At 45.0% G+C, this 26,087-nt stretch overlaps 2 protein-coding genes across 2 annotated transcripts in view; one reads left to right on the top strand and one right to left on the bottom strand.

Annotated features, from left to right (window-relative positions):
• LOC128830596 (trifunctional purine biosynthetic protein adenosine-3-like) overlaps positions 1–8,963 on the top strand; it is a 49,659-nt gene extending 40,696 nt beyond the window's left edge. The window contains exons 19-22 of the mRNA XM_054016460.1: positions 3,811–3,944; positions 6,062–6,203; positions 7,727–7,842; positions 8,536–8,963. Coding sequence (XP_053872435.1) covers positions 3,811–3,944; positions 6,062–6,203; positions 7,727–7,842; positions 8,536–8,817 — 674 coding nt within the window. The 3' untranslated portion in view covers positions 8,818–8,963. The remainder of the gene's footprint in view (positions 1–3,810; positions 3,945–6,061; positions 6,204–7,726; positions 7,843–8,535) is intronic.
• Positions 8,964–18,563: 9,600 nt separating this feature from the next.
• LOC128848454 (trifunctional purine biosynthetic protein adenosine-3) overlaps positions 18,564–26,087 on the bottom strand; it is a 59,097-nt gene continuing 51,573 nt past the window's right edge. Inside the window, exons 20-22 of the mRNA XM_054048467.1 lie at positions 25,445–25,586; positions 21,475–21,590; positions 18,564–19,838 (exon numbers count right to left, since the gene is read on the bottom strand). Coding sequence (XP_053904442.1) covers positions 19,641–19,838; positions 21,475–21,590; positions 25,445–25,586 — 456 coding nt within the window. The 3' untranslated portion in view covers positions 18,564–19,640. The remainder of the gene's footprint in view (positions 19,839–21,474; positions 21,591–25,444; positions 25,587–26,087) is intronic.

Raw genomic sequence — 26,087 nt, forward strand, 5'->3', positions numbered from 1 at the left:
AGGTTTGCTACAGGTATTGGTTCCTGGGTTGGTGTTTCTGTGGTGTGGTGTGTAGTTGCTGGTGAGTATTTGCTTCAGGTTTGGGGGTTGTCTGTAAGCGAGGACTGGCCTGCCTCCCAAAGTCTGAGAGTGAGGGATCATTTTCCAGGATAGGTTGTAGATCGTGGATAATGCGCTGGAGAGGTTTTAGCTGGGGGCTGTATGTGATGGCCAGTGGTGTTCTGTTGTTGTCCTTGTTGGGCCTGTCCTGTAGTAGGTGATTTCTGGGTACCCGTCTCGCTCTGTCAATCTGTTTCCTCACTTCCCCAGGTGGGTATTGTAGTTTTAAGAATGCTTGATAAAGATCTTGTAGGTGTTTGTCTCTGTCTGAGGGGTTGGAGCAAATTCGGTTGTATCTTAGGACTTGGCTGTAGACAATGGATTGTGTGATGTGTCTTGGATGGAAGCTGGAGGCATGTAGGTATGTACAGTGGTCAGTAGGTTTCTGGTATAGGGTGGTGTTTATGTGACCATCACTTATAAGAGCCTTTGCACGGTAGTGTCCAGGAAGTGGATCTCTTGTGTGGACTGGTCCAGGCTGAGGTTGATGGTGGGGTGGAAATTGTTGAAGTCCAGGTGGAATTCTTCAAGGGCCTCCTTTCCGTGGGTCCATATGATGAAGATGTCATCAATGTAGCGCAAGTAGAAGAGGGGCACTAGGGGACGAGAGCTGAGGAAGTGTTGTTCTAAGTCAGCCATAAAAATGTTGGCATACTGTGGGGCCATGCGGGTGTGGACAGCCAATGGGGGACTGCAGAGTGAATCTACAAGAAGAGAAGTCTCCTGCAGTGGTCCCTGAGGAAGGAACTTGGGGCTGGGTAGAAAGACCCAGCTGGAAGATTTGTTTTCTTTTTTGGGAGAAGGCCAAAAAGGCAGGCCAGGCCTTGTCTTCTCCATTGTCTCCAAGGACAAAGGAAGAGACAGTACCTTGGGGAGGAGGGGCACAGCTTAAGGCTCAATGGAAGACTTTTGTGTTTGTTTGGAACATTGTTAATAAAACCAGATCCCAGGAAGGGCTGTTACTGGACTTGTGAGAGTCTCTTTTTTGAGTTATTGAGTATTGAAGAGGGGAAACTGAGGCAGGGGACCACAGAGCCACCCTTGACTACAAGGGGGCATGCGAGAGGCAACTGACTGTTGCATACTGCTAATCCACAAATTCTTTAGTCCTTTTCCATTCGAGTGCTTGTTAAAGCAGATAGTATTTTAATGCATCCAAATACTTTGATGAAACATACGAGGATTAGATCGCTCAGGTGATGGTAACACATTGTCGCTACCTTGCCAAATCAAACAACACCATGTCAGTAGTGACCACAAATTATTATCTAATGGCTGTTTGGTGAACTGAAGTAGTGCTCTGATTTTCAGTGGACAGAAACCACCACCACAACTGGCACAATAGCTGGTCCCCCTACTGTCACTCTCAGGGCTGGTCTACACTAGAAAATTAGATGAACCCAGCTATGTCGCTCAGAGGTGAAAAAAATCCACACCCTTGAGCGATGTAGTTTAAGCCAACCTAACCCCTAGTGTAGACAGTGCTAGGTCAATGGAAGAACTCTTCCATCAACTTAGCAACTGCCTCTTGGGGAGGTGAATTAACTAAAGTGATGGGAGAACCCCTCCTGTCGCTGTAGTGTCTACACTGAAGCACTACAGCAGTACAACTGTGCCACTGTAGCGTTTCAAGTCTAGACAAGCCCTCAAAAGAGGCCAGGGATTGAATACACACGGAGACTGAACTGTGCTTGCACCCCAGAGAGGCTCCCTCCAGGCAGGTCATGTCTGAAACATGTTGCTACAGTAGTGGGGGGAAGCTTATACTGGCTACAGCTGTGGTACTCCTGTTGTATGGATAAACAAGACGTTGGTCTTGAAGGCTTTCTACCTGGCACTCATCCTTAACACACATTTCACGTATAAAAATAGAAAAATATTAAAAATTATATAAAGTAGTAAAAGGGAATAACGTGGTTGGCAAGATTTCTCCATGTAATGGAAATTCCAGACTGTGTAGCATTACAGAGGGGTGAAATATAGGAGAACATGAAAAGGACTCAAAGCTCTTTGAAAACAGGGGTTCAAAACAGATTGCCAAAAATATTAAGAAAACAAGGCATTGTGCAATAACAGCCAACCTAGAACACTCCTAACTGTTGTTTATTTAGGAGCAGATGTTATCCCCAGAGCCCTCACTCAGTAACTTGGCTAGGCATGGGAGAAGGGGGTGAATCCTCCCCTTAAATAATAGAGCATAGTTGTTGGAGTAATCTGTATAACATCAGTGCCTCCTGCCCCCCATACTCTTTCCTTGTGCACATCTGCAGCTGGACTCTATGTACTTTGTAGTGCGCTTTCCCTAGGTTGCAAGAGTGGCCACGCTTTGCCCATTAATGTGGCTGAGCTCTTCTGGTCACTTGTTGTTCAGGGCATGGTACAATGTCTATGCCAATTTTGGAGCCCCCAAAGGGAAAGCTGGTTGTATTATTGCTTGTTATGATGCTGCAGGCATTCATCACCCAAAGAGTGATAGCTAAGGCTACATTTTAGTCATGGGTATTTTTAGTAAAAGTCGTGGACAAGTCACAGGCAGTAAACAAAAATTCATGGCCCATGACCTGTCCATGACTTGTAGTATATACCCCTGACTAAATCTTGGGGGGGCGGGGGGGCGGCCTGGGGGCTCTGTGCGCTGCCTCTGCCCTGAGTGCTGGCTCCGCAGCTCCCATTGCCTGGGAACCATGGCCAGTGGGAGCTGCAGGGGAGGCGCCTGCAGGCAAAGGCAGCACGCAGAGCCGCCTGGCCGCGCTTCTGCCTAGGAGCTGAGCGATATCCCTGCTTCCGGGGAGTACCCCAAGGTAAGTGGCGCCCAGAGCCCTCACCCCCTCCCGTGACCCAACCCCCAGCACCTGAGCCCCCTCCCACACCCAAACTCCTGCTGCTGGGGGAGGGAGGCGTGGTGGCCCTCGACTGCCCCAGCATTGGCCAGTGCAACTAGTCCAGGGGCTGCTCAGGCAGCCCCCAGCCAGCTGCACTGGCTGCTGCAGAAGTCATGGAGGTCCCGGAAAGTCACGGCATCCATGACCTCCATGACAAACTCGCAGCCTTAGTGATAGCGCATTCAACCAGAGAATAAGCAACATCCAAAGCGTTACTTAAGAACATGCCAATATCTGAGATATGTAGGGCCGCTACATGGGCTTCAGTACATACATTTTTTTTTTTTTTTGAAACATTACGCTCTAATCCATACTGTCAGAGCCGACGTGGCACTTGGTACTATAGTAATATCTTCAGTTCTAGACTCCGTGCCGAAGCTCCCTCTTCCCACTGGAGACACGGCTTGGAAATCACCTGAAGTGGAGAACCCATAGGGAGACTGCTTGAAGAAGAGGTTACTCACTTTGTGCAGTAACTGCAGTTCTTCAAGATGTGTCCCCCTATCGGTGCTCCACTACTCGCCCTCTTCCTCCTCTGCTTCGGACTGTTCCATATGGGACATTTGGGTGCAGAAGGAACTGAGAGTGGTTTGCCCGTGCAACCCCATATAGCTTCAGTGCATAACACGAAGAAGCATAGGGCATGTGCGTGGGCCAAATGGACGCTGCTAATGGAAATCTCTGATCAAGGGGTCAAGAGGCGCATGCGCCCCAGAAGTGGAGCACCCATAGGGATATGCATCTCAGAAAACATTAGTTAATTCACAAAGTGAGTAAAGTCTTCAGCCTCCTGTTTATAAGACCACTTGTTCTTCTCTTTTAATTTGAGGTACAAACCTTGCGGCACTTATCGCATATGCAAAAGAACCAGCAAGCTGTGCACAGATAGTTCTTGTCATCTCTAACAAGTCTGGAGACGTGGAAGAATTGAGAAATGCAGCCCGGGCTGGGATTCCCACCAGGGTAAGGACATCCATTTCCTTTCAGTCACCAGAGAAACAGCTACTGCTTTTACAAATCTGGAGCAAGTTTTCACTAATAATTCTGGACCCACATTTATTTAAAACTTTTTATGTTAAGTTGTTAGCTAAAAGTATAAAACAATGGCATCAGATAGCTAAGATCAAATCCAAAATCATGTAGGACCTGATCCAATGCTCATTGAAATCAATGGAAATCTTTCCATTAACTTCAATGGGCATTAGGACCCCAATTCAGTGAAGGATTGAAGTGTGTGCATTGAAATCAATGGGACTTTAGATGTGTGCTTGCTTTGCTGAGCCCCATGCAGCGTACACCTTTAACTGAAAAGAGGAAGAAGAAATCAATAAAACATCATTTTTTTTTGAACTGCATGTGCACACTTTCCTCTCCTATGCTGCATTTATCCATCCGCTTCTTGAGCATGTAGTGAATATCTGCATAAGAAGACCTCCTATCTCTCACACCATCCCCAATTACTTTCAATAGCAAAGTGAGTCTGATTCTGTTGTTGTTGTTCAGATTAAGTAGAACCTCACTGCCCAAGGAGTCCCATTGATTTCAATTGCATAACATAGGCATACAGTAGAAAGAATTGCACACATTGAGAATAGTGATACCATCTAGAGCAGTGGTCTCCAAACTTTTTTGATTGCGCACCCCTATCAGTAAAAAATTTTTGAGCATGCACCCCCTGCCACGTGGGCTCTACCATTTTTGCCAAAGCGCAAAAAAAAAAAAAAAAAAAAAAGCCGCTCGGACTCCCGCCTGACGAAGGAAGAAAAAAAAAAAGCTCTCCTCCTGCCGTGCACCCCCAAGGATCCTCTTGCGCGCACCCCACTTTGGAGAACACTGATCTACAGCAGAGGCGGGCAAACTTTTTGGCTTGAGGGCTGCATTGCGTTTCTGAAATCGTATGGAGGGCTGGTTAGGGGAGGCTGTGCCCCCCCAAACAGCCAGGCGTGGCCCGGCCCCCAACCGCTATCCGACCTCCCCTTCCCCCCGTTTTTCGCCTCCTGATGGCTCCCCCAGGACTCCTGCCCATCCAACCCCCCCATTCCCCAATGGCCCCCTGGGGATCCCTGCCCCATCCACCCCCCCCCGCTCTCTGTCCCCCACTCGCCCTCAGGTCCCCTGCCCCATCAATCCTCCCCTCCTTCCTGACACCCCCCAGGACCCCTGCCCCATCCAACCACCCCTTCTCCTGGACCGCCCCTGGACACCCCGCCCCTGACTGCCCCCCCCATCCCATCCAATCCCTCTTCTCCTTCCTGACTGCCCCGGGGGGACCCCGCTCCCATTCACCCCCCATGTTCCCCGCTCAGACAGTAATGAAGGACATAGTAGCATTTAGTGGTTCTCCCATGCATCTGAAAGTTTGAGCTAGCTCCCCCAAACTGTTAAACGGGAGGCACCTTAAATTTTCTCCAGCAGTATATAGGCTCATATCTGAAAAACGTGTGTTAAGAGCCTTCAAAAGATTTTCATGAGGACGAGGAACACTGCTCCATCACCTACATTGTTGAAAGTCGTCTTTAATGGAATTGAAACACTTCCCCTGGGTATCTGGGTTTTGATCTGGAGTAGGAAGAACAAGAACTTCGCTCATCTTACACACCATGTCTGATCAGTCCAGTGTCTTTTAAAATAAACTCCCTGTTGCACAAGTCAATGACTGTAAAATGATGGTGCTGCTTTTGGTGAAACCATATTGTTTTAAAGTAAATCCATTCACTTTATATGCATTCTTCATGTGCATCTGGATTCAGGATAGGAGTAAGAACTTTGTCAATCATATCTTCTCACATGAAAAAATCACTAGAAAACACCCTTTTAAGGAATACTGCTGCACTGGCTGGCAGGTGAACTTAGATGATGCTATAGATCTTTCCCATTTCTGCTTCGTATGATTCTGTGAATTGCAAACACCGATTGATAGTACACGTGAGCACTAGCAAGGCTATAATAACTTTTTAAAAATACTGGTATATTTTGGCATGGGCCTGTTTTGATTTTCCTTTGTTCTCCAAGTAGTTACCCTCATTCTTACACACTGAGTCACTTTTAGTGTTTTGGCTTTGGTTGTTTTAATATTTTAGGTAGTTGACTATAAATTGTATGGAAGCCGCTCTGAATTTGACTGCACAATTGACAGAGTCCTTGAAGAATTCTCTGTTGAACTGATCTGTCTCGCAGGATTTATGAGAATTTTGTCCAGTGCTTTTATCAGAAAGTGGAATGGTAAGAAACCAGAATAAACAATTGTTAGCAATAGCTGTAAAAGAGGCATGAAAAATATCAATACTTGGGGCCCATTCAGGAGCCTTGGGGCCTATCCAGTAGCACACGGCATTACCACTACAGGGCAAGATTCTAACACCTTTTGTCATATTGAGTAGCACTGTCTTCTGCATACTGTTGTATTTAAATCAGTAGGGAGCATCTTATGCTTTCATTCATGTAATTCATTCACTCGAATCAATGGGGCTATGCGAAGGGTAAGATATTACCCAAAGAGCTAAATTGTGCACTGGGTATTGGGGTAGCAGAGGGGCAAAGAGGAAGGAAGGGGGGTGAAAAGGGCTGGGGAGCAGGTGGAGGGTTGGTTCTGTTCACTGCAATGCACCTGGTGGCATAGCTGTGCCAGTGTGTCAAAGGGCACATGCTGTGCTGGGTATAGACTCTTTGCCAAGAGTAGCAGGGGAACTGGGAGTGAGACTGTGAATTCTGAAGTCCCTCCTGGGCTGCTCTATGAGCAGCACAACAGTGCACTGCGCCTTACTCTGGTCTTGAGGTAAAACCATGATGGAGCCTAGAGTGAATAAGGCTATTAGAGTCTGACCCACAGGGTATATATACACTGCCTACGTCATCTGACTCGGGCTGTGGGGCAAAAACTTGCATTGTAGATGTTTGGGCTTGGGCTGGAGGCCGGGCTCTGAGACCTTCGTCCTCGGGGGTTTTCGGAGCCTGGGCTCCAGCCTGAGCCTGAAAGTCTACTCTGCTATTTTTAGGCCCATGATCCCGAATCAGTTGATCCAGGCTCTGAGACTCAGTTCCGTGGAGTTCTCATTGCAGTGGAGATGTACCCATAGAGACCAAGGTTCCAGTCACAGACCCCTCTGCCCAGCAGAGGCTGGGAGTGCACACTCCCTAGCCATTGAACCCTCTATCCTGTTAACAACGGTCCAATTCCTGAGGCCTCAGTGAGAGGTTACTCACTTTTTATTCAGACCTTATTCAGACATCTCCTCCCGCCCCCGCCGAGGAGTGATATATGTCACACTTTCCCATCTGCTGTCTCTGCACTGGCACAATAGCAACCCTGCAGAGCGGTCTCTCTCTTTTCCAGCTCCCCTTATGCACAGAGTTGTGAGCTGGGTATGCAACTTAGGGGGTAGAGGGAACCTTCTGACCCCTTCCTCCTATCTGTGGCGATGGAGGACAAGTGACTATCTTGCCTTTATCTCAAACCTCATTTTGCTTGGCTTGCAGCAGCAGCTGTACTTCGCTATCCTTGGCCCTGGAAATGTAGTATTTCCTAAACTATTTCCTCAGAGCCTAGCCCCACCATCTCTGCTTTGCATTTTAACCCTTGTGCACCTTAGTAAGTTCTGATTGCTGTTTGGAGCCTTCCAGCTTGTTGAATGACACCTGGTGTTATGAGCTCTTGCTGACAAATATTTTATTAATGGACTATCATCTATGTTTTTTATTTTAAAAGAACTTGAGCTTAAATGTTCTATTTTTTTAATGATTTTTAGGTAAAATTTTGAACATTTGTCCATCACTATTACCTTCAGTCAAAGGGGGAAATGCCCATAAACAGGTGCTACAACCAGGAGTCAAAGTCACTGGCTGTACAGTACATTTTGTACTTGTAAGTATTGTTCTGCCTCTAAGAATTATTCTAACTCTAGGCAAATGATTATTGTATCACAATAACAAATCCATAAATGTTCTCCAGATAATATCAGTGTAATGAACTTGTACCTGGAAATACTGGAATTATTACCAATAAAATAGGAAGAGTTAGAAGTTAAATTTCTGTAGGAAGATTAGCTTATGAATAGGAATGTGCAAAAATGGGCCCCAGTCCATTAAAGACCCAATGCATGCTTTACCCTATTCATGTGAATAATCCCACTGATGCCCTTCCCACGTGATCCGTCCCTTTCGATCGCCTTATTTCTATTGCCCTGTTCTCATTCCCTCCCTCACCCTCCTTCCTTTCACAATAGAGGCTTGTCCCAGTCTTTTCTATCCTGAAAAACTATCCATCAACTATCTTTTTGCATCTCCGACATAACCCCCCATCTCTCCTTTTTATCCCCACTCATCTAATGTGTGGTCTGCAACTGATGCAATGAATCCTTCTCCTCCATCCCTTCAGTTTGCCTTCTCCCATCTCCACACTACTGAAAATGTTCTCACTAAGGTCCCTAGTGACCTCTTCTTGGTCAAATCTCAAGGCCTCTACACCATCCACACCCTCCACCTAGACCTTTCTGCTACTTTGGATGCTGTCAGCCATCTTCTCCTAACAACAGATTTATAAATATCTCCCACTTAGGAGGAAGCTAATACAGGAGCAATTATTCTCCAGGAGCCCGTCTCTGTGAACACAGATGATACCGAGGAGACCTTGTTGGAAAGGGTGAAAGAAGCAGAGTGCCGAGTCTTTCCCATTGCCTTGCAGCTGGTGGCCAGTGGAATGGTGCGACTAGGAGCAGATGGTAAAACCTGCTGGAAACAAGGAACCCAAAGCTTGACTCATCATGAAAAGCAAGATTGCATTTCCTCCACTACTACTCTGAAGCCACAACAGTACAACAGGCTACAGTCAAATGAATGAATGTCCTACTCATTGCTCACTAGTTTTTCTCTGTCTGTTGTTTCTTCTGTCCTGATTTCAGGCAGACCAGTTTCATATCTGCTTGCATGTCCCTCCAAGGAGCGATGCATCACGTTCAGTGGCTATGTAACCCTTCTGCCAGGTTGAGCCAGCAGCAACCAGGGCTGGGTTCAATATCTAGGGATTCCTTTCCATTGATACAACAGAGAACCGGCTTGATCCACCACGCAGTAACCTGGGAAAATTACGCACCACCCCTGGGTGCCTCTGAGAGGCAATACTTTCCCACTCGCAAGCATAGAGTCTGAGTGTAGAAAATAAACTTTTAATAAAAGGAGGGAAGTAACTGGGTGTTAATTTGGGGAAATACCACAGAGTTCATAAACATAAACCATGAGTAAAAGACACCCCCCAAGAAGGTTCGGCAGTGTCCTTTTGCTCTCAGTTTAAGTCCAACAACCCATGTGCTCAACCCTTCTCTGCACCCCACTCATAGTTCCTGTCCTTCATCAATGCAGACCCAGAGTTCAGAGGTGCATCTGCAGAGTTCACCTCCCCCCTGGGTGGGGTAAAGAGGTACCTTACTCGCTCCACTGCTCAGGGACTCGCTTGCTGCCCCTTTCTGCCGGCCACCCTGCTCACTGCTCTCACCGTGCCTCTCCATCAGCCGCCCTGCTGGCCACCTGCTCTCGCCACGCCATCAGCTGCCCTGCTGGCTGCTTGTCGCAGCTCTCCACTGCTGCCCGCCTGCTCACCATGCCCCTCCACCAGCCGCCCTGCTGGTCATTCATCACACCTCTCCGCTGCACCAGCCACTTGTTCACCAGCTGACTGTCAGTCCCCTTCTGCTGCCACCTGCCTCTCTGCTGTGACATCTGTACATCAGTCTCAGTAATTTTCAGCTCTTTGCAGGCAGAAACATAGTCCTACCACAACTGATTTCCGCTCTGATTGGGTATTTAATATAACAGAGGCTCCTAATGAAGCCTGTTTAGCTCTATTCTTTGAACAGAGGGGAGGAACAGCTTAAATCAGTCTAGGGAGAATCCCTTGATGAGGGTGTGCAGCCTCCTGGCTGGGGATTCTCCACCCATCTTACTTTCACATGGCTCTGGCATTCAACCCCCTGGCTGGCTTAACATCCTTTCACTGAAGGTGACTCCCCTCGTTTGGAACAGTTTAAGCAAAGTCCTGCTTCCCTGTATTCCCACAGTAATTACAACATTTTGGTAACAGCATTTCATTACCCCATTGGTTTCTAGATTGATTGATTTACTTAGTAATCCTTATCCATGTGTTACTCTATCTTATCCGCAAAAAGAAGAACAGGAGTACTCCTGTTCTTCTTTTTGCGGATACAGACTAACACGGCTGCTACTCTGAAATCTATCTTATCCGGTATCTTTATGGGACCTGAATTTGGTATTATCTTGTTCGATGGGTTCCACCTTTTTGAGCCCTTGGCAACAACATCCCTGCCACTGCCATCAATTAAAACAGTCTTTCTGGTAGAAATTATCCCCGCAGAGAGGGTGTCAAAGCCCCGGGCACTTCTAGCGGGCCCTGTTTTCACAGTATTTCACAAAAACAAAGCCTTGCTTTGGCCACACCTTAAGATTTTGCCTAAGGTGGTCTCTGCATTCCACCTCAACTCGATCATTCATCTTCCAGTGTTCTTTTCGAAATCTCATTCTACCAAGGTTAAAGAAAAGCTTAATTCCTTGGATGTTTGGAGAGCTCTGACGCTTTACCCGGACTGCAAAAAGTCTTTCGGATCCTGTCTTAGACTTTTTGTAGCCTATGCTGAGAGGATTAAAGGGTTACCTGTTACAGTCCAGCAAATTTCACATTGGGTTTCTGACTGCATCAAGCTTTGCTACGATCTAGTGAAGGTCTCGCCTCTACTGAGGATAACAGTCTACTACGCTAAGGCTCATTCCACTTGGCTAGCCTTTTTGGAGTAACATTCGTGTGATGGTCACTTGCAAAGCAGCAATGTGGTCATCGCTGTATATACTTTCTCCACACACTGTGCCATTACTTAGGCTTTCTGAGACAATGCCAACTTTGGCCATCTCCAAGTAGTCTGAAGTTCCACCATCTGTAAGGAAAGTGCTGGTGAATCACTTATGGTGGAATGAGTATGTGCCCAGCCACTCAAAGGAGGAAAAAATGGTTACTTACCTGTACAATGCTTTGTACCTATTCTTCTAGATGTGTTTGGTCAAATATACATTCCACACCCCTCTCACCTTCCCTGCTACTTCAGCAATTGTAGGTGTGCCTAGTGCACTCATCTGTCTACAGTGGACTGCATTTGTGCAACACACGTCTTGAAGAACATCAGGCACTGTACAGGTAAGTAACCATTTTAGTGACAAAGGAGTCACCAGACTTGATTTGCAATGGAAGCTGAATCTCCATTTTCACAATGTCAAGCCAGTGACAGGCTTGGCAGTGTGGGCTTCTTCCTTTAACTAAACACTTTGCCCAAGTAGGAGGCTTATTTTAACTTTGTCAGAGTAATGGGCCATGTGCAAATAAAATAAATCAGTGGGGAGGCAAGTCAGCCAAGAAATTATTGGAGTAGTTGGAAGAAGAAACAGCTAGAATTGAGCTTTCCGATGAAGGAGCCATTGATTGATTGATTTAGATCAGATCAAGGACATTTATATCCCCTAAGGTTCAATGAATAAACACTTTTGTTTTGGAATTGAGTTTCATGTCCTGTACTTTTTGGGGCCTATCGTAGGTCAGACTCTTGGCTCTAGTGAGATATTCCAAAGCCTGCGGCAAACTCCATTATAATTTACATTACGAGGGAGGGGAGTATTTCGTTCAGGTTTTGTATTCATGCTTGTACTGTGGTGAATGTGTTTTGATAGTTGGAGAAGGTAAAGAGAACTATTCCCTACTATTACCTCTTGTCTACCTTTAATATACAAGACATTTATGACTTCGATATAGCAAATGATAGAGTTTTATTGTTATGATTACAACAGTGAACTTCTGTTTTCATGGTATCCCTTTCCTTTCTCCCAGATTATGTTGAGGACAGCTGAAAAATGCTTTTGATAGACACAGGATAAACACACATTATTGCTTCTGTTCTCGTATGGTACTGTAGTCGTATAGTGATATTGTACTGTATATTGTTTTGAATTGTATAATCTTGTTTGAACATATTCAAATCTAACACAGTTATAACTAGAGCCTTACTCTTCTTATTGATGTATCTCAGCTACTTCTCTGGCCCCCCTTGCCGTTGTATCCAAGCAACTCACAGTCTTTAACTTATTTTTCTTCATAACACCCCTGCGAGGTATAATGCCCATTTTGTACAGATTGAGAACTGAGGCACTAATTGCCAGACGTTTAAAGCTATTTAAGCACCTAATTCCTATTGAAAGGCTGTCTGCTTCTTTAGGCACCTAAATACCTTTGTAAATCTGGCCTCAAGTGACTTGCCCGAGATCCAAAAGGACTAGGGTGACCAGATAGCAAGTGTGAAAAATTGGGACGGGGGTAGGGAGTAATAGGTGCCTATATAAGAAAAAGCCCCCAAAATCGGGACTGTCCTTGTAAAATCAGGACATCTGCTCACCCTAAAAAGGACTCTGTGGCAGAACAGGGAACTGAATCCTGGACCCTCTGATGCCTATAGACTGCACATGTAGCATGGGTGAATTTCACCTATTATTTTCTGCTAATATGTTAGAATAGTCTTAGTATCTACTGTCAAACTGTCTGTGCACTCTTACAGAATGTGAGCTGCAGGTGAGTCTTTGAGTGGCAACTCCTCCTCTCTCCTTGACTGATCAGCAGTGAGATGGAGCTGGAAACCCTACTCTACATGTTTCCTGATTCCCACCCTGTGGACATGCACCAAGGTGTTTTGTTTTTACTTCCTGGGTTAAGCCAGACCCTTTGTGGCCTGTCCATGTGCCTCTCCACCAATTGGTCTTGTAGGCCCTCTGGTTTGAGTGTCAATTGGGGGTTCTGGGAGGTGCGACCTCTAAGCCCCGACCAACTAGAGAGTGTAACGAGGCTGTAAATTTGTCCTCTAGTACTTTAACCATTTGCTAGTTGGTAGCAGTACCCTAGAAGCCCTTGAGATGGGAAGGAGGCCATCTTGTTTAAAGAGCTCAGTTCCACTCCCACAAGAGGGGGAAGTCAAGGGGAGCCCTCTGGCCCAGCTGCCATTGGAGATTCCAGAATGCAACCTGAAGACCTAACAGGCAGCCTCACGCTATATGTGCTGGAACTAGGGATGCTATAGTACCCAGGGCCGGCTCCAGGCACCAGCTTAACAAGCAGGTGCTAGGTCCCGCACTCTCTCTAGGAGCAAAGGACCAGCCGCTGGTGGCTTTTTTTTTTTTTTTTTTTTTTGCTTGGGGCGGCAGAAATGCTGGAGCCAGCCCTGGCAGCACCTCCTGACTTTATATGGAGATATACCTATCTCATAGAGCTGGAAGGGACCTTGAAAGGTCATCAAGTCCAACCCCCTGCCTTCACTAGCAGGACTAACTACTGATTTTGCCCCAGATCCCTAAATGGCCGCCTCAAGGATTGAACTCACAACCCTGGGTTTAGCAGGCCAATGCTCAAACCACTGAGCTATCCATTCCCCCTTGAAGTGGTTTCTATCATATACAGGGTTTACACTTTGGTTCAGTGGCTCTCAGCACTCCCTCTATGCAAATTGTTCCAGCCCCCCTGCCTCATGCTCGAGTTAGAGCCTGTGAACCCAGAGCAGGCCCAGAAACGTTGGGGGTTAGCTGCTGTTTTAACCATTGGAGGGGGCAGGACATGTTGTACAAGGCTGAGGCATCTCTGCCAAACAATTTGAGTCACGGAGCCAAGTTGCAGGTAACTAGAATAGAAAATGTTGAAAGGGCTGAGGAGGGTAATGGGGATAGGAACTGATTGCACCTATGTAAATCTAAAATGGGGCCTTACCTGGGTGGGTGGGTGGGCTGGGGGGTTCTCTGAACAGCTGAGCAATGACTTTCTAGAGAGCTCTAGAATCTGGACAGCATAGATCTGTGGCTATGGAAGAATTAGGCCAAAATTGTTTTTGCCCAGCCCTGAGACAGGGTGTTTGAGAGCGAAGCTGAAATGGGGCATATGGCTGCAGTGATAGTGCTAATTGAGCCTGTGTGACATCATGAGCATGTAAGAGCTGTGTGTGCTATTGTGTGTTTCTGATTTGTTTTCTTTAAAAACAAAAAGTTTACTCACCAAAAAAAAAAAAAAAACCTAAAAAACAAAAACAAAACCCTCACACCTAAAAAATGCCCTAAGACACATTTTGTCAGCTTCAAAGTCAGTAGGAAGGCGGATACAGTAATAGTCAAGGTTGCAGTGCAGGGCGGTTTACTGTTTAATAATGTACGAAGGTCCTGTCGTGCTCTATTTCAATTAGAAACAGGAAAATAAAACCTCAAAGCATCCCTGTTGTGTAGACAGGTTTTCACCCACAGCCTTGGGGATGCATAAATTCATCATGTACCCTACTCAAGTATATATTGAGAACTGAAGTATCAAAACAACATGCTAAGTACAGACGTTAAAGTTAGATTGAAACAAATAGGTGCCTGGGGATGTGTCTTATTTATTGGAGACTGTTTCCTTACACCAGAAAGCACCATGGTGGGAATGGCTGCTGGGCTGGGAGAGGTATAGTGTACAATTCTGAATGTACCTGATCTCTAGCGCTGCGTGTATAGATAAACACACACACACTTTACTGTAGTGTGATCCGTTTAGTGGGCAAACAGCAACTTCAAGCTGTAATTCACCAGGGCAAAGTAAAATTCCATTTTAACTGTGGGTATGTTTTATATTGTTTTTAAACAGGATGTAGGCGTGTGTGGAGGGTAGAGGGATAAACCCTTTGGATGCCCGGCTAAAGGGGTGGCTCTGCCCTGCTTCTCGGCAGAGGGGGCGGGGACCCAGACACTCAGCAAGGAGCTCAGCTGCAGGCCCTAACGAGGGTAGGCTCAGGGGAATCAGTTGAGTCAAGTGGAACCAGCTGGGCTGGTGCCTGGGAGGGGATCTAAGCCCAGAGAAAGGCTCAGTGAGACAGCTAGCCAAAGGAGAAGATGGGGGACTGCAGCTCTGTCTCTACTGGCTGCAGGAGGCCTCAAGGGCAAGAAGACCCAGGGAAGGGTCAGTGTGGGGATCGGTGTCAGGCAAATCGGGATTGCACTAAGCACTGTAAATAAAGAGACACGGATGAAACACCTGAGAGAGGTGTTGGGACCCTTTTCTTTGACCAGTCTAAGCACAGAGATGAGAGGGAGGGAACCTGTGCAGACCCTGTGACAGTGTTTCTGTAAACATGCAGTTTAAACAGTTAAGGAATATTAACTTAAATGTTGTTGATCATTAGGCTGAAGACATAAATACAAGTGTGTAGGGGGGTGGGGGGAGAAACAGATACCAGTATGCCTTTATTCTCTAGCGTGCAAAGGACATGCAAACTCTTTAAAAAATGGATGAACACCATCTGCCATTGAGGGGGCAACCAGCAGGTCTAGACAAAGGTAAGATGTGCTTGGATAGTCACAGTGAATTGCGGGATGATTACAAACCTAAATCCCCAGCCTTGAGGGAGAGGGTGTCCGCCCCCAGAGAGGTGATGGCTGGAGGCCCGAGTCCAACAGGGGAGTCCTTGAGCAGACCACAGGAAGCAGAGGTGTAGTTAATCCCAGCACTGACACATATAGTGGTGTGCAATTTGTGACAGTGGTGAATTGACAGTAAGTGCCAAGAGCAGCAAAAGCAAGTATTGTAGGAGGAAAAAGAAGTGTCTTGTAGCCTTTTCAGGAAAAGACTAGTGAAAAGAGACAGAAAAATGAGTTATGAACAGCTGAAGAAAAAAGTTAGCAGAGGGAGATGGAGCTCTTGGAAGCTGACAAAGACAGAATTTGCTGACCTGTGTATATTTTGAGACCCAGAAAAGCAACGATGGTCCAGAACTCCAGGATCACTGTTTCTGAACTCCATATGGGGGACGTTTTGACAGAGATCAAACCTGTCCAATAGGAGGACCCCTTGTGAACTCTGAGTACACACATTTAAATAGGTTTCTTTGCCATGTCAGTTTAATTTTCAGATCCATGCCCTTCTACAGGTTTATCTTGAAAAGAGAGGTAACGGTGTAGAGCTGCTGGGGCAGCTATCTTCATCCATCTCCTAAACCCTTCATTCTTGCCTGTCAGCTCTGTTTCATATTCTCCAAATGTGTCTTTGTAAAACAGGCGTGTGGAAAATTGTGTGGCAAGGGTGTTGTCACTGTAAAGGCGATCTCCCAGAATGACATCCAACTGGTTGAAAATAGAGGCCTTGAGGTAATTCACTAGTCCCACCGTGGGCCCCCCATTGGGTTTGTAAAAGATGGAATCGATCTTGCAACAGAAAGATACAGTAATGTATTCAAATCCATGTAACCTATTCCCATTCCTGTCAAAAAAGTCAAGCAGGGAGCTTCTGCAATGGCTGATAGCGATGGTGCTAACTATATATATATATTTTTTCTATGCTGGTCTGCTAGGGGACTATTTAGAATCACTCTAGTTTGAATTTGGTGCATTCTTCAGCCCCACAATGAACAAAAATCATGTTGTTTTAAAATCTTTTACCTGGTGAAGAGTGCCTCCTCTTTGTCTCAGCTTCCTCTTGGCCTTTCACTTCTGGCTAAACCAGCATTTGAAAGTTTTTTTTTTTTTTTTTTAAAAGACCTTTGGGGGCCCTGTGTATCACACCTTCCACTTTCTTTTAAGCTAGCTCTTGTAAATGTGCATCAGCCCAATCCCATCTGTGAGCTGGAACACCCACTTTATCCAGAACAGCTCAGGAGATGCAACTTTACCCACATCTCTGGCTGTATTCTGAGCAGCTGTTTTTACAGGGGGTTTAATAATCTCTAGCCCCCTTCTCAAAAGAGGCTATGGAATACTGCCCCCATGCTGGCTCTGTACATCACAGGTGCCCCATGATATCCAGGAAGGGAATACTCAGCCTGGCCTTTGTAAGTTTTGGTTTATGGTGGTGGGGGTGTTCCCTATAAATTCCTAGGGTTACTACTGTTTTTACTTTTTAAATTCTCAGCTTTCCCGGGGGACAGGCGCAGCTTGATGATCACCTTGCCAAAGTGGAACGAGATGTCCTGCTCTGTCTATTTCTGGGGTGGTGATGTCAATGTGATGGTTGCTCACAGGGATATAACGTGGTTTGTCATATGTGATGGTGATAAACCGTGTCCCCCCATCAGTGGAAGTAACTGTTACAGAGAATTTCTGCACAAACTGGTGTTCTGCAATGTCCATGTATCAATACAAAGTTCTAACCTCCTCTAATGTCGGAAGAAAAGGGGATTATTATCCTTTTTTAAATTAGTACCAGGGAACAACTCCTCCAAACTCTAGGCTAGTTCCACAATGCTAGAAAATGCATAAGCCCCACCAGGTGATTTAAGTCTAACTTTTCTACCCCTATGATCCTAGTTTGAGCACCTCTGGCTGTTCAGCTTGGCTAGCTCTAGCTTTGTTCATATAGTCCATATAATCCCTAATTCAGGTATGGATGATTAATAGCCTCATTGTAGGAAGAAATGCCCTTTCTTAGCCCCCAAAGATTATTTGAAAACGCTTGTTTGGTGATGCTGTTTCAGATTGAATTTATACAGTTTTAACTATCTCCCAGGGGCCTGGCAGGTGGGGTTAGTGGAAATACAAAGTAGGGTTTTGTGGAAAATCCCCAAAGCTGGCATCACTAGATAATGTAAAAAAGTCACCACAGCTCTTTTTCTTTTCTCCTTGTACATCTAGAAGGTTGGAGAGTTGAGATGAGGTTTCCACCTGCCTCTTAAATTTGGTGGGCTGACCTAACTATTTCACCAGAAACCTTTTTTCCTCCCCCTTTCCTTTCCCAGCTACAACTTTTTCAACCCTGTAACACCTGTCTTGTTCAGGTTTAACTTTTTTGGTAATTCTTAAGACTGAAAAGAATTGTCTTGTCTTTGTAATCTTTTAAACCCCGATACAGGCCTCTGTCCCTTGATTAAGGTTTCATCCCCTATGAATATTTCATCAGTAAACATCTATTGATAATCTTTTTCAATCCTTCTGGCTTTATATAGCCTCATGTGGCCTGTTTCTGAAAGGGGACCCAGACTGCTTTATTTTAAAAACTGTCTCCACAGTGCCTGCATTTGCATGATTTATCAGTACTAGCCCTGGTGAGGTTATTCTGTGAATGCTTTGGCTGTAATGCTTTATAAGCTCTAGTAACATCACTATATAGAGAGGTGATGTGGGCTGTAAATATCCTCCCTCTTAAAGTTCTGTTAAATCATTCTGCCATCCCCATTATTACTAACCAAAGGATCAGTCATATGCTGCTTTCACAAAGTGTTTATAAGTTCTTTCCCTGGCTCAGGTGGTAGTTTTTGGAGAATGTGGCCATCATCAACAATAGTTTGAAAGGTCTTTAGAAATTTTACCACTTGTCTTGCTTTTTAAGCCTAAGGCCTAGGCATGTTTAGGCAGAATGTCCATCACTCTTAAGATGGAGTTAAAACCACTGTCATTTGGAGACTTGCTGCATATCCACCTGCTCTGCCTACCATTGTGTATCTACATCTGAAACAATAGTGTGTTCCCTTCTAAAAACAGAATTTTTAAAAATAATTTCTGCCCTTAATGAAAGCAAAAGAATCTAAGGAAAATATTTAAATGATGTCCATTTAACATTGCTTTTTCTCACCTTTATTGGAATTGGATTTGAAATAACTGAGCACTTGAAATTGTTCTAAGGTAGAAAGAATGTCAATACACAGGCTGGCAACCAACATTTGGTGTCACTTAGTGTATTAGTGACAGGAGATTTCTGGTTTTTGTTGTGTTTTAAAACTATGTAGGAGTAACTGAAGGAAGGTGTCTCTAGCTTGTGGGAAAAACGGATTTGAGTAAACTGTATAGTGACTCACGTTTGCAGCTGCTAAAAACATTAAAAGAAATGAGGGGTTTGTACAGAGATAAGAGTTCAGCCACAATAAAAACACTCAAATATGCTTCTGAGAATGACAAAAGATTTTGGAGGGGAAGAGGGGTAGGTAGAGGAAAAAAAAATTAATATTATTCTAGCTTAAACAGCTGCTCCCAGAATTCCTGAATTTAGCTATGACAGGATTGGTAAAGAATTTCACATAGGATTATGAGAACGGAAAGCATCTCATTCCCAATTCTACACTGAAAAAAACCCACCTCTGACTCTAAACTTGCTTAACCTCTAGTGGACTATTGGTATGAAATGAGGTCCCTAAAGCCAGACTCACTTACCCACAGGTAAGTGTTCATCAGGAGTTTCATTCTGTAAGGCATCTGCTGGATCACAGGTTCCACCTCTGGAGTTACTTGATAGCGTGAGTCCAGACCAGGTACAATACTCCATGAAAAACACAATTTGTAGGAGCAAAATCCACTTCACCATTTTCTTTAAAGAAAGCTTTTGTTATGAGGGCCACTTCCTTCCTTCTGGCTGCAGCCAGAGCAATGTTGATCAGTTACCACCACGGTATTCTAAAAATTTTTTAAAATCCCCCTCCCTTCCCATTTTTGGCTCTCTCTGCCTTTACTTTGGAGCAGTAGCACTAGAGAGAATTTGGAGATCCTGCTGGAATGTCATGGGAAATGTTACACTAAAATACACTCTATGAACAGAATAAAAGTAACTGTGCGGTTGCTAAGTTCTGCCCTCTGGATTATTGTTGTTAGAACTTTAGTACTGTTGTTCCATCTCTACAGCCAAGAGTCTTCTCAATTCCGCTGTTCTAAATTCCAGAAGATCTTGCCACTTTCTCCTAGGCAGACTGCCTTACTGGCCACCAGTTGCAAGGCAGCAGGGAAGGCTCTGTGCTCTGCTTCTTTTACTCTTTCGGACAAGGTCTCCTCTGTGTCTCCAATCTTCACGGGAACTGCCTCTTGAAAAATTATAGCTCCAGCATCGACTTCCTCCTGAAAAAAGAAAATTCAGAATACTGTAAACTGAAAGAGGGAGAAGAGAAGATGCACAAAAGTAGGACAGTTATTTGCTCTGGTTACCTTAGGTACCACTTATACATATTTCCTGTGATATGTGAGGAGTGCAGAAAATACACCTTGGCCTGCAGGGAATTTCTGTGAGGTTGAGGAATAGCGTTCCACAAGAAAGCAGTGAAAGCCACAGCACTTCAGCCATATAAAACTGGACTACACAAAATGCAGGCATATTTACAACAGAGAATTATCTTGCATTGACAAGGAGATGGTGAGCCCAAAGATCTTTCCACCTCTTAAAATATTATTTCCCACGTGATCAGTAATGTTCCCTGCTGTCTATGAATTCTCTTCATTTGTGGAAATGCCACAATGACATACTATGGAAAGACAGAACCACATTCGTGTCTGGAAGAACCGAACTTGCCTCCTCACATGCCACAGTTCTGGCAAGAGTAAAAAAATGGATTTCTTAAGCAGCTATTGGAGTTGGAGGATGATTTAAAGCTTTTAATAAGGGAGCTGCGTCCCGCTACTTTCAATCCTGATAAGTAAATGAGGAAGTAAAAAAAATCTTGCTTCTAAACTAATTTAATTGTGCACATGCGTTCTCCACAAATGGCGAGAAGTCAAGGCTCATCAACCCTATGGAGTTCATAACACATGTCTAAAATACCAGGGAGGGAGAAGTTAACTTGTAAATAAATCTTTCAGTTAATCGTCCAGAGAGAACTGAAAGTCATTTTAACAGGGGTCCAAGCTGAGCAATGTTTTCTGTGGAAGCCAACTCCTCCAAAAGCCATAGACTCTCCTAGCATCATGCAGGCCTACCACGGCTAGTTAAATGATTCAAAATTTTTTACAAAATTGGTGTCAAAACAGAAATATCAGCACCAGGAAATTAGGTGTCCAGGTCTTCTGAATTTCTTAGGCCCAGCTCTTGACCTCCCATAAGACTGTTGCTTATCCTGCTCAAAGCAGGTCTTGACAACATGGTGGCAATATTGCCAACTCCAAGTGTTTAAAAAAAAAAAAAAAAAAAAAAAAAGACTTTTACAAAATTAATACAGTTAGGGTTCTTTTCTTTGCCTGCTGGGGTGTGGGCCTTTAGGTTACAATCACTCCATAGTTTCAAGCTTTTCTCTGCAGGCATGAGAGCTGGAACAAATTTTTTAATGAAAGCTGAGATTCTCAGGCCTTCTTTGATTCCAGCAACTGGAGCTCTAAGAACACTAAACAGGGTGAGGCTCATGATAAAAACACAGGACTTGGAAACACGGTAGTGGGTAAAGATGCTGCTGATCACCAAGGCCTTGCTTGTGCTAGTGCTCCCATTGATATGACAACTGGTGGAGCAGCACTACTGTTACCAATGGTAGGAAGCTGCACAGAAAAAAAAGCAAGTGTAGCTAAAGCCTGAATTTTAGTATAGTGTTTATTTCCAATTCCCCCACTGCACAACAGCGTAAAGAATTCCTCTCACTGTACATCTAACCATTTCTACAAATGAAGAGGAAAAGACAGAGATCGTTTTGACACAGGTATTATTCCAACCAAGATTATTCACTGCACATTTTTCAAAGCTGCTTATTTCTGTTAGAAATGGCATACTTACAGCTACAAAGTGCACAGTACAGCCACTGATTCGGACTCCAGCTTGTAATACCAATTTATGGGCATTTGCTCCTTTAAAAGAAGGTAGTAAAGATGGATGAATATTCAGTATTTTTCCTAGAAAAGAATAAATGAAATCATCATTATCTCTTAGCTCTCAGCCCTCGTTTCACAAGTTTAAACATCAAGTAAATGCCTCATCGTTAACCAGAATGCAAAATGCTCATAATGCCATGACAAAGCAGTCCCAAACTCATCAGGAATCTATGTTCTACCCCATCTATTTCCAGCTGATCAGGGTTGGGAACAAGAAAACATTTGTACATATATGGTACACTTCTCCCAAAAATCTCTGCCATGACTATCATTTGTTTATAGCTCCTTGTTCTTTGTGGTGGTGTTCATGGCTTGTTCTTCATCTGACTACAGGCACACTCCTATTGCTCATAGTCCTTAATACCCACTCAAGTTCGTGACTTAGAATATTGGCCCATGGTGGCAGGGAGTGTCACACAAACTTCCATGAAAGTGGTGAGATTTCTTCCTAGGTTAGTCTCCTAGCCACTAAGGACTGTTCAGTCTTAACAGAAGAGAACTGCTGCCTACACAGGAGTATCCCCCTGCCCTTCCAAGAAGCAGAAGCACACCACAGCTTTCCCCTTCTTTTGAAAAAATCAGCACAATGCTCTTTTCCTGAGGGGTTCCTCCTAATGAACAGCCAGCCAGGTCCCCATTAGAGTACTGAGCAGTACTAGGCCTTGCTCCTAGAGGTGAGTGCTCTGTGAGCGTTCTAGTCACTAGCTAGCCTCACACTAGGACTGAACACTAATCACATACATACTAGTGCTACAGCTAAGCCATCAGGCTTGTCTCCTCTCCTCAAAAAGGTCTTTTTTCCTCCTCCTCTAAGTTGTTGTTTTGTCTGACAAACTGCACTGGAAATCCTGGGCCAGACTGAAGTCTATGGTGTGATGACATTTTACAGCAGCTGAGGATCTGATGCTCAATTCAGAACAAACAAAAATTCCTTTTCAGGTACCAGGAAGACAATAACACGTGCCTCACATTAGGGTATCTTGTACACAAATGTCACTCTATGCCTCATCTGTGTGAATTGCGTGCCGTCAGTATTCACCAACAGCTTAATTGCAGTGCGGTGAGACACTTGGCTAACTAATGTTAGGGATAGCAGGGTCCAATCTGGGGGGGGGGGGGGGGGGGGTGGAAGAGAGAGGGGAAGAGAGAATGCACTGCAATGGGAAAAGTGGCACAACGGAAGGTCAATGCAAGATGAGGGCCATATCCCATGGAGTCCTGTGCACAATTTGGATGCACACAACAGTAACCGCTCCAGACAATGACATTGGTAGCCTTATGGGGATAAGTATAGCATAAAAACCAACAGGTCTTCAACACTATCTCCAGCCTATTTCATTCAAATAAGGCTTTTCTTCGGCTTCAATATGCCAGGTCATCTTCTAGCGATTGTTTTGTCCTTGGGCAAAAATGTACTGAGGACAATACTGCACCTGTGACACTTCAGTTGAGTTTGAGTTCCTTGTTACAGTATCCCCAGGAGCATCAGTATAGGGGGCTGTTCTTCATGCATCCTTTCTGCAAAGATTCACCTTCAATATTGCAGGGTCAGAGAGGAACCATGTCATGGGGAATCTGACCTAGTGGTCAGAGCAGTTGGCCCAGTTCAGATACCAGGAGGTCAGAGTCTGAGACAGGCCAGAGGGTAAACTGGGTGTCAGGGGATTGGCAGGGGCAGGTTACCAGGAGATAAGTGATAAAAGTCCTGAAAGCTTTTGCCTCTCTGTCCTGTTACTGCTACTTAAATATCACAAAACACGCATGGGAAGATGAGGATTGAAACTATTTGTGCAAAAGGTTGTGAAGCTCTCTGGTTTGTCAGGGACTTCAGGTCTTGAACCTTGCTCCACAGGATTTTTAAGATCTAGGCAGGCCGGACCTGCCACCCAGTGACCTGCTATCAGCTGCTAGTACAGAAGCAGAACTGTAGCAGAGGACTGCTTGTGCCCCAGTTTCTAACCCAAGCACAGGAATGGGGAGTTGTCCATGCAAGTGGGTTCTCCCTGTTCCAGACTGTTTCTACTGATTCAGGAAGCAAGCAATAGGAGCAGGTATTGCAGTGGAAACTGAGTGCACCATTTACTTGTGTAAGAATTTCAATATCGGATTTCTCTTATCCTCTCCTTTACAGAAGCAGGTTACACACAATGTCTCCATCAGAAGGAAGTGGAAAGAAGCTCCAATGCAAATGATAAAGGGAAGGGAAAGATACTGGCTCCCTTCACCCTTCTTGTTTATTTCTCTAGAGGAAAGTAATCTGGTCTCCTCGCAATCTGGGATTAATGTGGCCCCCTCCTCCATAATAGCAGGGTTTAAAAGGGTCTGGCAGGGGGATTAGGAACCAATTTTGCTTTCTCATAGCAGGCTGAAGAGCTCCCTACTCACCAGCCCCTAAGGCTGACGCAAGGGGTGACCTTTCATCGTGTTAACAAGGTTCGATGTTTGGTGCGATGGCTTGTTTCTGGATGCCCTAAAAGGTCCCTTGGACTGATTCTTGTTCATATGCTCTGGGTCACTCCAATTGCATTGTTTGGGGTTAGGAAGGAATTTCCCTCCCTGGCCCCACAAAGCCATTAGCTGAGGTGGTGGAGGGTTGTTTTTTTTCTTTGTCTTCCCTCCCTTTTTTCTGTAGCAACTAAAGCTAAAGGTGAAAGCTATGCACCTGAGAGCAGTGGGAGCATGTAGGATAAAGACAGCCTGATGGGAACTTCAGCTTAAGAGCAGCAGGGGGGTAGGTGACCTATTTGAGAGGTTCATTTTTATAACATAAAAAGGCGACATATAACCTAGGACTCTATTTTGGGGGCAATCCCATCATAGTAGAGATCACTTGTAGTGACCTCCTATCCTGAAACTTGGGCATGGGTTTGGGAACAGGGAAGGCTAAGGAAAGGGATCTATAGTACGGAGCCAGGGAAGACATTACTACCTTGTGCAGAGATTGTATAAGGCATCCCATGAATAAGCACGTTTCCCCCCACTATTGGCTTGGTTCGGGATTTCTGACCATATCACGTTAAAATCCTAGGCACATGATGGGTACTCTGAGGCCTTACACTTATTTAGGACCAGATGGAGTACTAAATGACATTGCCGCTTGAACTATTTCTATAAATGCTACAGCCTCAGCCTTTGAACAAACTATCAGCATGTCATGGCTTATTCTTGCATCATCCCAATCTTCATCACCAATGATGGGATCAGCAACTGGTTGGCTGGCTAATGATATGCAACTGGTGTGTCACTCAATTGCTTTAAGTTTCTAACTCCCCGTGCAACCAAAGAAGGTGCTTTAGTTGCAGTTTTGGGGAGAGGAAAGGTTTCTGTTCCAACCACAGGTGCCAGGTATCATAGGCTGTGCCTCCCCAAACTGCCTGGTATGGCCCCGCCCACGCTCCGCCCCCAGACTCCCTCCTGCAGTTCCCGGCACTCGGGGCTGGCCGGCGTGCCTCCCGCAGGGACTCAGGGCAGTTGGCGCTGGGCCTGCGCTGCCAGCCCAGCGCTCAGACTGCACTGCCCAGTGCACTAGTGCTGCAGGCGCTGTGGCCGTGCTACCCAGCCGCCCGCTGCAGGGGAGGGGGAGGCAAAAGGGGAGGGAGAGGGGCAGGGCATCTGGCACAATGGGCGGGGCCAGGGGCTATCCTCCCCCCAATGGCTGGGACACTGGCCGCCCACAGTTCCAACCTTCAGCAGTTTTGTACTTTCTTAAAAAAATCCAGAGTATAGTTGATAAAAAGGCGTTACTATTTAAAGTGGTCAATCATCTACGTACACTGGCTTGTTTTCTCTACATAATGTTTGCCAGACTAAATACAGTGCTTAGCTGCAAAATGTCTTAATATATATTTCTAAACAAGACAAAATAGTGTATTTACCATCCCACTTTTTGACAAAGGGACCAGACAAAATCCGCATAAATCCTGCAAGACAGATCAGTTCAACTGAGAATTCTTCAAGGACTTTATCAACCGCATTATCAAATTCTGTGCGACTTCCATACAATTTATGGTCAATTACCTACAATAGCCAAAAAAAGGAGAAACACAGACATGAATGTGGGATTAATTGACTCTCTCATATAACAAGAACGCGCTGGAACACTGTGCTGTAATCAAACAAAAATCTAAAACTCCAGATATGACCAAAGAAGGGTGTCCAGATACTACAAAGATAGGCACTTCAGAAATGCACATAAGTAATAGTAGATCAAATCCTGTAGTTTTCAAGTTAGACTATTTTCCGCTAAACTCATGTTGAAAGCAATGGGAGTTATGCCTGCTTAAACTCAGTTTAAGGCTATAGGATTTGGACCATTAACAATTAATTATTAGTAATAACCTGAAAAATATAACAAGCACCCTAACTCTTAGACTGGCTTAACCAGCTTCAGTTGATATGAAGCCTTAAAACAATCTACAATGTTTAAACCCATCCAAACCTTAGATCAGTGTAAATTGCAAACAAGATTCTCCCCTCCCCCCACCCATTTAAAAAACGTAACATAGGGCACCACAGAAG

This window comes from Malaclemys terrapin, chromosome 1, assembly GCF_027887155.1.
Source record: "Malaclemys terrapin pileata isolate rMalTer1 chromosome 1, rMalTer1.hap1, whole genome shotgun sequence".
Lineage (NCBI taxonomy): Eukaryota > Metazoa > Chordata > Testudines > Emydidae > Malaclemys > Malaclemys terrapin.